Source organism: Acipenser ruthenus, chromosome 51 (genome assembly GCF_902713425.1).
Source record: "Acipenser ruthenus chromosome 51, fAciRut3.2 maternal haplotype, whole genome shotgun sequence".
NCBI lineage: Eukaryota > Metazoa > Chordata > Actinopteri > Acipenseriformes > Acipenseridae > Acipenser > Acipenser ruthenus.
The window spans coordinates 5632708-5646656 of NC_081239.1; the positions used below are offsets into that span (position 1 = coordinate 5632708).

The following is a 13949-nucleotide window of genomic DNA, read 5'->3' on the forward strand; positions in this document are numbered from 1 at the left end:
TTTAAGGTTTGTTTTATTGTTTGGAATTGTGTTTGTGGAAATCACTATTTGTTTTGAAGGCTGTTATTTAAGAGTTATTGTGCTGTGAATTATCTTTTTATTTAGAAGTGTTGGTGTGACATGACTTAGTTTTAAAGTATCTTAGTGCTTAGGGTCTAATGGGATCGCTCTTGGTTAATAATCTGCTGCTATAGTTTAAAGGTTGTTGCTGTCTAATCCGCTGCTATAGGTAAAAGCTGTGATATTTTGTTTAAATAAAATTCTTGTTTTTTATACCTTGTTGTCATCACTTTACATACTGTGCTTTCTTGATTTTTAAAGAACCTGTTATTTATTTGGAGTTATATTGACTTCAAATTGGCGTAGTCATTAATTCTACTTAATTGGTTATTTTAAGATAGTCAAGTTAATTATAGGGATAACCGAGGGGGTTATCCTTCGTTAACTATTGAACGGTGTTTTGGAGGGGGGCGCTACAACTTGGCGTGTGTCGGCAGGATCAAGTATTTTTGAGCAGGTGTGTGGAGTGAGGTGAATATGCAGTTGGGTAGTGATCAAGTTGCATCTCCGGCATGCACAATGGTTTTTCCATACATGTTTGGTGCTCCATGGATTTCAAAATTTTCTGGTAAAAAGGATGGGATTTCTTTTGCCGAGTGGAAGAGTAATATGAAATCTTACATTGGAGGGCAACCTTTTACTGAGATACAGAAAGTGAAAATGCTGTTGGGTAGTTTAGAAGGTGAGGCGAAACGAGAAATTTTAGCTTCTGCAGCAGTTGAGCGATCTACAGTACAGCAAGTTTTTGATAAGTTGAAGGAACTATATGGTGACACATTGCTTTTGTCTGCGGTTAGGGCACAGTTTTTCTCCCGACAACAGCTTAGTGGGGAGAGTGTTCGGGAGTTTGCACTCAACTTACAGGAGATGATGAACCGCTTGGAGAAACGTGATCCAAAGAGCTTAGCTGAGCCAGATAAAGTTCTGAGAGATCATTTTGTGGCCGGTTTAATGGAGGTTGGCTTAAAAAGAGAACTTCGGTCTCAAATTAGGATTGATAATGATATCTCATTTGTTGCAATAAAGAAACGGGCACTGGATTGGGTAAATGAGGGGAAAGAGGTGTTTATGCAGGTTGGTACTGTAACCAGGTCATTTACATCTGAGAGAAGCAGTGCTGTAGGAGGGGCATCCCCTGTAATTGGTGGCGATGTCAGAATTCTGCCAGAATTAAAACAGGAACTTACAGAGCAGATTTTAAAATCAATTAGAGCTGATTTAAAACAGTTAACTACTCAGTTGGTTGAGGAGGTCAGAGGGGATGATAAAGCTGTGTCTTATCAAAGAGGGCGTGGTCAAGGTTCTTGGTATCCATCTAGGAATCGGGGTCATCAGTTAGATCGGTACGATGAAGGGGGTCAGCCAATCTGTCGAGGTTGTCAGCGTAGTGGTCATATTTTGAGGAGGTGTCCAGAAAGAAATCAAGTAAGACCGACTTTAAACTAATTTCACCCAAGGTTGTGGACCAGACGTTGGGTATAGAGATTACCGGTCCTTCAGAGGTGGAGACTGATAATGTAATTGGGGATTGTCCCGTACTTATTGTATCGATGGGGGGTGTAGATACACCTTGTCTTGTAGACACTGGGTCTCAAGTGACCACCTTAAAGGAGAGCTATTTTCGTAGTCATTTTGGTGGTAAAGAGAAACGGCTTTGGGATCCATCAAGGTGGTTAACCATTGTAGCTGGTAATGGGTTAACAATACCGTATTGTGGGTATGTAGAACTGGACCTCGAAGTATGTGGACAGGTGATTCCTAATAAAGGAGTTATCATAGTGAAGGATAGTTGTGGTGGTCTCATGCCAGGTCTACTTGGGATGAATGTTATTCAGGAGTGTCGGGATAGCTTCTTTAGCCAGTTTGGGGTGGGCTATTTGGAGAAAATGACGGTTGCATCTACTCAGGAGAAAGTGTGGCAGCAAACTCTAAGAGTTTATGAGCATAGCTTACAATCGAGTACAAAGAATGGCAAATTGGGGGTGGTTAAGCCAATTCCAGGGTGTATAGTTGAGATACCTGCCCAGTCTGAGAAGGTTGTGGTGTGCAAAATAGATTGTAGGCTGGGGAGAAATGGGGTGGCTCTTTTAGAACCTAATGGAACCGAAGTTCTCCCTGGAAATGTAATGGTGGCACGTTGCTTAGTGAAAATTGAGCAGGGTCGGGTGCCAGTTAGGATTTTAAATCTCAGTGACGTTGCAGTATGTTTGCCTTCCCATGTTCAATTAGGAGAACTGTTTGAAGTGGAATCTATCGATACCGGCCAGGGTCCTGAGATCCAGCTTGAGTTTGTAACAGACCAGGTAGTGCGTGTTAACGTCTATTCCCAGCAGGAGGCGGTAGATCAGTGCGCTGCTGTGCAGGGCCGGGGGTCTTCGTTTGAACTGCCAGTGCCCATTGATTTGCAGGGGACAGAGTTGACTTTAGAGCAGCAAGGGAAACTCGTTAAACTACTGTACGAACACAGAGAGGTGTTCTCTGAACACGAAGATGACTATGGTGCTACGGAAACGGTCACTCATCGGATCCCTACAGGTAATACTGCACCAATTCGGGACCGATATCGTCAGATTCCTCCTAAGCTGTATAGTGAGGTAAAGGAACTGTTAATTCGGATGTTAGATACTGAAGTAATCACGGAAAGTTGTAGTCCATGGGCGTCTCCAATAGTTTTAGTTAAGAAGAAAGACAACACCATTAGGTTTTGTGTAGATTATAGAAAGCTAAATGCTCACACCTGTAAAGATGCCTATCCATTACCAAGGATTGAGGAGTCTTTGGCCTCTTTGAAAAAATCTAAGATATTTTCTACTTTGGATTTGGCTTCAGGTTATTGGCAAGTTAAAATGCACCCGGATGATCAAGCTAAGACTGCCTTTGTTACGCCCATGGGACTGTATGAATTCAAGTGCATGCCCTTTGGGCTGTGTAATGCGCCTGGGACTTTTCAAAGATTAATTGAGAGATGCCTAGGGGATCAGAACTTCGACACTCTCCTACTGTACTTGGATGATATAATTGTCTTTTCTCCTGACTTTGACAGCCATTTAAACAGCTTAGACCTGGTGTTTGGACGTTTGAAGAAACATGGCTTAAAGCTAAAGCCAGCCAAGTGTCACCTGTTACAGGAAAAGGTGAGCTACTTGGGGCACGTGGTTTCTGAACAAGGGATTGAACCAGACCCTGAGAAGATAAGGGCTGTCGAAGAATGGAAAGCACCCTCCAATGTAAAAAAACTGAGATCTTTTCTTGGAATGGTTGGGTACTACCGCCGTTTCATTTTTGATTTTGCCAAGATTGCCTCTCCCTTGCATGTCTTACTTTGCGGGACGTCAAAATACAAGCGGTCCGGCTCCAAGAAATCTGCTGCCAGCTGGAAGTGGGAGGTGGAACAAGAGCAGGCCTTTCAGACACTTAAAGGTCAGTTATTGGTAGCCCCTATATTGGCTTATGCTGATTATGGGCAACCATTTGTTCTTTATACAGATGCCAGTAAGGTTGGAGTGGGAGCTGTTTTATCCCAAGTACAAGAAGGTAAAGAGAGGGTAATAGCATATGCCAGTTGAAGTTTACGTCCTGCGGAACGTAATGATGCTAACTACAGCTCATTTAAGCTTGAGTTTTTGGCTCTAAAATGGGCCATTACAGAAAAGTTTAAAGAGTATTTGGCTGTCTCACCCTTTGTAGTATATACTGATAATAACCCTCTTGCACATTTGAATACGGCCAGGTTGGGAGCATTGGAGCAGCGGTGGGTGGCTCAACTGTCCAACTATCAATTTGAGATTAAATACCGAGCTGGGAAAACAAACGGTAATGCGGACGCACTGTCTAGGTGGCCTCAGGTGCAAGATTACAGCGATACTGAAGAAGATCTTGCAGTTGCACCAGCGCAGGTCTATATTCCCCAACAGGTGGTTCAAGCCTGTTTACAAGTGCTTCCAGCAGTGGACTCGGGGGTTGCTTCCATGCAGATGGCCCAGGGGGAAGCAGTACTTGAAGTCTTCCCAGACGGTGGATGGAAGCAGGCGCAGCAAGAGGACCCAGGGGTGAGTGCAGTGTTAAAATTGAAAGTAAAAAGAAGGTTCCCTAACTGGCAAGAGAGAAATGATCAGTCCTCTGAGTGTCGTTAGTTATTGAAGCAATGGAGCAAGTTGCATATAAGGAGTGGATTATTATGTCGAGAGTATAAGGATCCACGAACCTTTGACGTAGTACAGCAAGTGGTGGTACCCGCTAACTGTAAGACTTTTGTATTGGACCAACTACATGATCATGCTGGTCATTTTGGGGCTGAGAAGACATTGGGGTTAGTGAGGACACGCTTTTACTGGACTAATATGCAGGCTGATATTCAGCAGTGGTGTGCGCAGTGTTGCACCCGGAAGACTCCCCAAGAGTATGCCCCATTAGTGCCTATCGCTACATCTGCACCTCTACAATTAGTTTCTATGGACTTCCTTACTTTAGAAAAAGCAGCTAGTGGCCATGAACATATCTTGGTGATCACTGATCATTTTACTCGATATGCCATTGCAGTACCTACTAGAAACCAGACTGCAGTTACAACGGCTAGGGCCTTGTGGCAGAACTTTTATATTACATTATGGCTGCCCCTTGCAGTTTCACTCTGATCAAGGTCCAAACTTTGAATCGCAGGTTATGAGGGAGCTCTGTGCTCTGTATGGCGTAAAGAAATCGCATACAACACCTTATCATCCTGCTGGGAATGGACAATGTGAGCGTTTTAATCGTACCTTGTTGAGCATGTTGGCCACATTGGGGAGGGAGAAAAGGTACAGGTGGTCTGACTTTGTTTTGGAAATGGTACACGCTTACAATAACACTGTTAATGCTTCCACAGGTTTTGCTCCTTTTTACTTGATGTATGGAAGATATGCTCGTTTACCTATTGATTTGACACTTGAATGGTCTGGAGAGGGACAGACTGTGGATGGGTGGGTACAGCAGCATCATCAAAGGATGTGTTATGCTTATGGGAAGGCTGGGGAACTGTCGGAACAAGCTGCTACGGCCCAGAAGCATCACTTTGATAAGAAAGCTCGGGGGGGCCCATTAATACCAGGGCAGAGAGTGTTGGTCAGAAATAAACGCTACCGTGGGAAAGGTAAATTAGCGGATAGATGGGAGGTAGAACCGTACTATATCGTAAAACAGTCAAATTTAGATTTGCCTGTTTATGTTAAAAGGGAAGATGGGGTAGGTGATGAGAGGGTGCTCCATCGTAATTTATTAACTCCCTGTCTTTTTCCTCCAGTCAAATCTGTAGTGGAAGGGGAACCGTCCTCTGTCCAGGGAGAGCCATCTCTGTGGGGGTATCCCGGGGTGGGTTTGTGTTTTCCTGGGGTATTGCAGCCTTTAGGGGGAAGACCGGCTACTCATGAGCGTGAGATTCCTGGAGGAGAGGTTCCTGCCCCTATTGCATCTACGGGGTTGGCTGTTCTTGAGGCTATTGATGCTCCTGAGACTGCTTCTGAGGGAACGTTGCCTACTGATTTCGGGACTTCTGATGACATTGAGGCTGTTGCTACCCCTTCTACTCCAGTTGTTTCAATCGGACCAGCTGTCAGCGATGACCTTGTTATACAACCAGAATCTGGATTAAGCCATGCCAGGCCCTTGAGGTCTACCAGAGGAGTTATGCCCCTTCGATATAGGGCTGATGTCTTTTAATTGGTGCTATGCAGGACTACAAATCTAAAAGTATGGACTGTTATAAGTGCTTAAGTATTCAATCACTTTCTTGAGATATTGGAATGGAGACTTTCTTCTACACCTTTGTTGCTGCAAGGATATCGCTTTGTTCTGGTTGAGCAAATGTGTGGACACATTTTAAATTTCAGGGGAGAGTTGTAATGGATGTGCAATGGATGTATTGTTTATTTTTTTGAATGTAATAAGATTGAGTTTTATTGTGTGATTTTTATTATTTTTACTGTTGTACTGTCCTTTTAAACCCCAGGGAGACTACTGGTCTCAATAGTAATTGCAGTGCTAATTCGTAATGGGGCCAGCTGTATAAAAACAGGTGGGGTTAATCAGCGAGGGAGCGACCGGGTTTGAGAGATTTGTGAGCTGAGAGCACGTGTCGGGGAACTGCTGTTTGGTAAGGATTGTAACTTTTTAAGTGTAACACTGAGGCGCTGTGAATTGGCTGAAGCGCTAGAAGTTAATGGTAAACTACTACTATTCATATTGAATAGTTTGGTCCGCTCTATATTGGAGTGGTTTCAGTGAAGTATCCCCCGTGCTCTTAGACGTCGGTCGCAATTGTATGGGGTTGATTACAAAAGAGAATGTGCATTGTCTGTATTCTGAGTTGGTAATTACGATCCTGTGAATTTCGATGTAATTATCTGAGCGCTGCATATGAACTTTTTTTTCTGTGTTATTAGTAGTTTTAGATTTTTAGAGTAGCGTCTTTGTCCTTATCATCCTAACTGTAATTGTGTATGTGTTTACAATGTATAGTTATAAAAGGCCTGTTAACTGTTGATTGCACACCTGCACTTTATCAACTTGTGTATGAACTAAAATAGCGGCTATTGGAGTGTTTAAGCATTAGGCATTTTTTTAGGTTGCACGACGTTTTTCGTTTTTCTATGAAAACCACTGATTATTAGTTTTTTTAAAGTGTGTTATTTAAGGTTCGTTTTTATTGTTTGGAATTGTGTTGTGTTGAAACCACTATTTGTTTTGAAGGCTGTTATTTTAAAAGAGTTATTGTGCTGTGAATTATCTTTTTATTTAGAAGTGTTGGTGTGACATGACTTAGTTTTAAAGTATCCTAGTGCTTAGGGTCTAATGGGATCGCTCTTGGTTAATAATCTGCTGCTATAGTTTAAAGGTTGTTGCTATCTAATCTGCTGCTATAGGTAAAGGCTGTGATATTTTATTTAAATAAAATTCTTGTTTTTATACCTTGTTGTCCTCACTTTACATACTGTGCTGTCTTGATTTTTAAAGAACCTGTTATTTATTTGGAGTTATATTAACTTCAAATTGGCGTAGTCATTAATTCTACTTAATTGGTTATTTTAAGATAGTCAATTTAATTATAGGGATAACCGAGGGGGTTATCCTTGGTTGCCTATTGAACGGTGTTTTGGAGGGGGGCGCTACACTATCTGTAACTTTTTAAAGTTATTAGTAGTTAATCTAACTTTAATAATATGAAATGAAATTATTCGGTTTGTATTTGCAGTCAGCAGCATGTGAAACACAAACCCATATTTGTGTATTCGTGTGAAATCTTTTGGTACTTTATCGTTTGGGACAGTCCGACCTCGGGATCCATTCTCAAAACAAATCCACAGCACTCCTCTGTGCGCGCGTGTCCGTGGAATCTGACGTCACGTTCCACAGGCAGCTTCTTCTTTGAGCTGCAGTGTGAACACACCCGCGCTGGGGGGGCTCGGCTCGGGTCCGGCTCGGCTCGGCTCGGGTGTGCTAGTGTGAAAAGGCTAAGATGTTTGGGCTCCAGATCTTGTTCACTCGCCGGTCACGGAAGAGCCTCCGTCAGGGTTTTCTCTCACACTTTCAGTTTATGTTGTTCTTCTCCCCTCTTCAGGATCGCGTATCTCGCGGCTCATTGCGTTCACTGCGGTTTCCATGACAACAGAACACCGCTACAGTTCGAAATTCGAAGAACTGCTACAATTCCAACTGCGATTCCAAACTGCAGCTTGAGTTCATCCTGTCGATTTAAGAGACTTTACTGTACGAGGCGATCTCGGGGTTTAGTTAATATTTATATCTAGTAAATATTATTATTTCAAGATTCATTTTAATTGAGGTAAGAGGCTCACCTTCTGCCTTTGCCACATTTCTTTCTTTCTTTCGTTCCTCTTTTATATTAACTGTGGAGCAGAGAGGAGACATTATTATTATTATTATTATTATTATTATTATTATTATTAACACAAAAAGGGTTTAAAAAAAAAAAAAACTGGCCTAACAGCCAAACCACAACCTAAAATAACCTTAAAATGACGTCCAAGACTTAATATAATGATGATGATGATGTCTCCTCTCTGCTCCACAGTTGATGTGACTCTGGACCCTGATACAGCACACCCCGAGCTCATCCTGTCTGCGGAGGGGAAACGAGTGAGAGAGGGAGAGACACGGCAGGATCTCCCTGACAATCCAGAGAGATTTAATAACACGTTCTGTGTGCTGGGCAGGGAGGGCTTCACCTCGGGGAGACGCTACTGGCAGGTGCAGGTGGGGGGGAATACAAACTGGAGATTAGGAGTCAGCAGACAGTCTGCCAAGAGGAAGGGGGGATCAGCATGACCCCCCAGCAGGGTTACTGGACTGTGGAGTGGAGGAGGAGTAGAGATGAGTTCACTGCTCTCACTGACCCCCAGACCCCCATCCCCCTGAACCTGAAGCCCCAGAAGCTGGGGGTGTATCTGGATTATGAGGAAGGGCAGCTCTCCTTTTACAATGTGGAGACCAGATCTCACATCTACACTTTCACTGACATGGAGTTCAATCCCAATGAGAAACTCTATCCATTCTTCTGGACTTACAGTGATACAGACCTTGTGCTGGAGTCCCCTGACCCTGACCCTGTCAGCACTGCAGATTAAACACACATTGCTGTCTGAACCAGGAAACTATTCAAACAGCTCAGACAATCTCCTCTTCACTTTCACTGACACTCTCTCTGCACTCTTCTGGGCTGATGAGAAGAAATCCTCTCTCTTCCACCCTCTTACCCTGAGCCCCTCCTCTTTATTTCTCAACACCCCCTTTCCTACTCTCCCTTCCCGTCTCCCTCTCTCTTTACCTCCACCTCTCTCCATCTCCAGATCCCTCTTTCTCTCCTCTTCTGCTCTCCTCTTTCTCTCTCTTCCCTCTTATATAACAATCCCCTCCCTCTCTTTTTCTCTCTCTTCCCTCTTATATAATAATCCCCTCCCTCTCTTTTTCTCTTTCTCTTCCCTCTTATATAATAATCCCCTCCCTCTCTTTTTCTCTTTCTCTTCCCTCTTATATAATAATCCCCTCCCTCTCTTTTTCTCTTTCTCTTCCCTCTTATATAATAATCCCAAGACTACTATTTTGCGCTACTTTTGAGTCCTTAAAAATGTCTTTCAGCACATCAGTCAAATGATCAGCGGCTCGCAAGGCTATGTTATGCTAAGACAAAAATCCAGAAAGCTTCAGCTCTGCAGTTTTAACAGCAGTTTCTAAATTTATGTTTTCAGTACTCGCATGCATGCACTGTGTGATTGACATCTGATTCGGAGCCAAACATTCTACTCTCCCTCTCTCCACCCTGCCTTCTCTACTCTCCCTCTCTCCTCCATCCTCTCTACTCTCCCTCTCTCCACCCTGCCCTCTCTCCTCCATCCTCTCTCCTCCATCCTCTCTACTCTCCCTCTCTCCTCCCTGCCTTCTCTACTCTCCCTCTCTCCACCCTGCCTTCTCTACTCTCTCCTCCCTGCCCTCTCTACACTCCCTCTCTCCTCCATCCTCTCTACTCTCCTCTCTCCACCCTGCCCTCTCTACTCTCCCTCTCTCCTCCATCCTCTCTACTCTCCCTCTCTCCACCCTGCCCTCTCTACACTCCCTCTCTCCTCCATCCTCTCTACTCTCCCTCTCTCCTCCCTGCCCTCTCTACACTCCCTCTCTCCTCCATCCTCTCTACTCTCCCTCTCTCCTCCATCCTCTCTCCTCCATCCTCTCTACTCTCCCTCTCTCCACCCTGCCTTCTCTACTCTCTCCTCCCTGCCCTCTCTACACTCCCTCTCTCCTCCATCCTCTCTACTCTCCCTCTCTCCTCCATCCTCTCTCCTCCATCCTCTCTACTCTCCCTCTCTCCTCCCTGCCTTCTCTACTCTCCCTCTCTCCTCCATCCTCTCTACTCTCCCTCTCTCCACCCTGCCTTCTCTATCCCTCTCTCCTCCCTCCCCCCTCTAATTTTGTACTGTGATATTTTGTAACAGCTGTAAGTCTCCCTGGATAAGGGCGTCTACTAAGAAATAAATAATGATAAAAGACTTTCTAGACAATAGATGAATGCATTATTTTCCATGTAATCAATATTTACACTGAAGCTGAGATGTTTCCTAAATATTATTCATTGCTAAACTTAGTGAACTGATTTCTGCTATTTTGATATGAATCTTCTGTTCTGTTTTTGTAGCGCTTCTATTTTCTCTCTTTCTTGATAAAATGTATAAAAGATATAACGGTGTTGTGTGATTTACTGCTCAATTGTTTACCTCGGCAATCTTGAACTCGTAAAAAGAAAGACATTCATGACAGCAGAGTGCTGATTAAATGAGACCATTACACATATGAATGAATTGTATCCTTAAACTGGACATTTTAATTGTGATTCTTCACACAACTCTCAACAATAACAAGCCTGTTGGGTCCATGAGCAGATTCTTCACAGAGGCACTGTGCTCTAGTCTAGCTGCTATAGTTAGCAATCAAACACTGCTCTAGTCTAGCTGCTATAGTCAATCAAACACTGTGCTCTATTCTAGCTGCTATAGTCAGTCAAACACTGTGCTCTAGTCTAGCTGCTATAGTCAGTCAAACACTGTGCTCTAGTCTAGCTGCTATAGTCAGGCAAACACTGTGCTCTAGTCTAGCTGCTATAGTCAATCAAACACTGCTCTAGTCTAGCTGCTATAGTCAATCAAACGCTGCTCTAGTCTAGCTGCTATAGTCAATCAAACACTGTGCTCTAGTCTAGCTGCTATAGTCAATCAAACACTGTGCTCTAGTCTAGCTGCTATAGTCGGCAATCAAACACTACTCTAGTCTAGCTGCTATAGTCAGCAATCAAACACTATGCTCTAGTCTAGCTGCTATAGTCAATCAAACACTGTGCTCTAGTCTAGCTGCTATAGTCGGCAATCAAACACTGTGCTTTAGTCTAGCTGCTATAGTCAGCAATCAAACATATGTGCTACAGTGCTACACCCGGTTAAAGAAATCTCTGTTTGCAAGCCATGGTTTCAGTTAGGGCTGCACTTCCTTGGTCACCTGGAGGGTGAAATTGTCCCCGCCCCTTCGCTGGCGTCTTTCCTGTCATTAACCAATCAGCTGCTGCTCCCCCTGCTGACAGGCATGCCGTCAGCCAGTAACATGACCCAGAAGACACTGCAGAGGTGAAGTGAGGCGGGGAGTCCAGCAGCCTTCCCGAGTGCGAGGCACAGAAACAGAACTTCCTTTAATCCAGTGATCATGTCAAATCCAGGTCTGCAAGAACATCTTTCAAAAACTGGACATCTGAGAGCTAATGCAACTTCCAAGCAGGTCATCTTTATCAGATTACTTTGTTAAGCTATAAATCACTTAAAGAAAAAAGAAAAATCATGAATTTCCACATACTTTAATTTACCAACAGTGTAGATTTTTATTTAAAGCTCCACATGACTTCAAACGCTCTGGAAGAAAGGCTTACAGACAGACGGCTTCACATTTTTCTTTTTTAATTTGTAAAAATCATCTTTTGGAATGTAAAATTCAGATTGCAAAAGCAGTGGCTCAGTGTGTGAGGTTTACTGGTCCCAGTTTAATGAGCGCACTGGTCTACTAGACGTAACTGGCAGTGAAGAGAGACTGGGAGGCAGCCTTGTCTTTCTGTCCGCTCTGAACGCAAGATCCAGTCGACGCCAATCTGTTAATCTGAAGAAAAAAATAATAAACCAATCAGTAACACACACAGAAAGACAGACAGACACTGACAGGGTGAAAAACCCTCCTCTGTAAAGAAGGGTTTATTTTTGTGATGGATTTTGTGTCCAGGACTTGTTTTGTACCGGTGTCACAGAATATCTGTTCCCCCAGCAAACAAATATTAACTCCCCCCCCCCCCCCCCCAGGACCCAATATTTCACAGTGTGAATATTTGTTCCTCCCTTATTTTTTTGTAACAGGTCTTTGCTAAATCGATGTTAATAATGTGACTGCGCCACCTTGTGTTTATCGAGGACAAGGACCTCGAGTGGTTGGTTCCCGCGCAAACTCTTTTATCCGGGAGAAACCAAGCAATCATATACCAAAAATAATCTTTACAAGATTTTATTAGTAATAATTGATTTTAAAAAACCTCAAACACATTAACAATAATGTAAACCATATGACAATGCCACCTTCACTTCACAGTCTATAACAATTGTCTAGTATATATAGGGATGATACAATAAAACAAACTCTAAATCTATCAGTTTCTTATAGTGAAGTTAATTAAACTAGTTACCACAGATTATACTATTGCAGTTTATATAAAACACTTGGATCTATCAGTTTCATAAAGTCTCTCCGCGTTCCAGCTCCAGTCTGCAGCGCGGAATCTCCTTCACAAGTCCGGCTCTCCCTCTCACAATATTCCTCCGCATTTATAAAGGCAGGAGATGATTGGCAGGGCGGGGAGATCAAGCAGCGAGCCGCTGGCAAGCAGAGCCGTGGAACGGGACACGCGGTTGCTAAGCAACAGGGGGGGCGTGCATTGGGCGGACATTCCTTCAGCCAATCGGAGTTTCGCTCGTATAGTTCCATAGAGGAAAGAGAGAAAGTAGTTTAGGGGGGTCCTGTGAAGCAAATCCATCAAACCACACTCGAGATGAGAAATAATAATAAAGAGGTGAACAACAAAACACACATTTATATAAATAAATCAACACACACACACACACACACAATACACATTTATCAAATAATAATATGAGAAACACAATCCACACGTGAATAATAATAATAATAATAATAATAATAATAATAATAATAATAATAATAATAATAAGACCCTACTACAATCGCACAGTTTCGTTTTTCAAAGCTGGTAAAGGATTTACTCGTGAGTCAGGGCAGTACACGTGCTTATTACATGTGCTTAAGAGGAGATTGAGAATCATATCTGATAAATATTCTTTTCTGTAAGGAATGTAAAATGTTCTGAACATGCGTCTAGACTCTAGAGTATGTGGCCCTTCACTTGGTTTCAAAAGTTCAATGTGGCCCTTGAGCCAAAAAGTTTGCCCACCCAGGGTCTAGAGCTATCGGGAGTGCAGCCTGAACCTTATAGTAATGATCTACCGGTATACTTGAAAGAATAGATATTTGTAGATATTTCGTTCTTGTGTCTGATTCAAACGTCGATAGATCTACTCGTTATAGTTTTTATGGTCCGGTTTCTGCACATGAGAGACGAACACAATGCTTGTGTGAACGCACATTTTAATTTAGACGCACGAATGCGACTAGAAATCCCTAAAGGTTGAATATAAACAATAAACGAGATTTATTTATAAAGCTGAAAAGTATAAAACAAAAGAGAAAAAAAGAACCTCACAGTCGGATCTAAACTCAAAGCTCAATCGTAATGCACTCTGGGAATGTAGTTTATTGGTGTCCACTGCCCACTGTTAATCACACATTAAAAACTACAAATCCCATACCCGCCAGTTTCACTGAATTATCAACCGACAGTTCAACCAACAGGGGATAAAAGATTTCCCCTGGCTTCAGTTTGACAGCGTTAAAATAAAATAAAACCTCCATGTTGTTCCCGTTTTATCAGGATGCAGGGGAACTGATGGCAGACAGACTGCATTTTTAACAGGGAGCCAGGAGTTGAAACACGAAAATATCTTAAACACAGCGCTTCAAAACGGCACGCAGTGTGCGGAGAGGCAGCTCAGCGCGCCGCCATAAACAGCGAGCAGCGCCTTCTGAGGAACATGCGAGCAGGCACTTCAAAACAATACAAAGTTTACATTTTCATTGTGTTGATGCGCAAGTATTGAACTACACAAGTGTTGTGTAAGAAAGGAAGGAAACAAAGATCTGTAGATATTCAACTTTTGAAGTGCGCGTCTATCTTTTTTTTTAATTAG

General features: G+C 43.0%; 1 protein-coding gene across 1 annotated transcript in view; it reads left to right on the forward strand.

Moving 5' to 3' along the window:
* Positions 1 to 10399, forward strand: part of LOC117965866 (butyrophilin subfamily 1 member A1-like) — a 486786-nt gene extending 476387 nt beyond the window's left edge. The window contains exon 12 of the mRNA XM_059015806.1: positions 8126 to 10399. Coding sequence (XP_058871789.1) covers positions 8126 to 8379 — 254 coding nt within the window. The 3' untranslated portion in view covers positions 8380 to 10399. The remainder of the gene's footprint in view (positions 1 to 8125) is intronic.
* The last annotated feature ends 3550 nt before the right edge of the window (positions 10400 to 13949 follow it).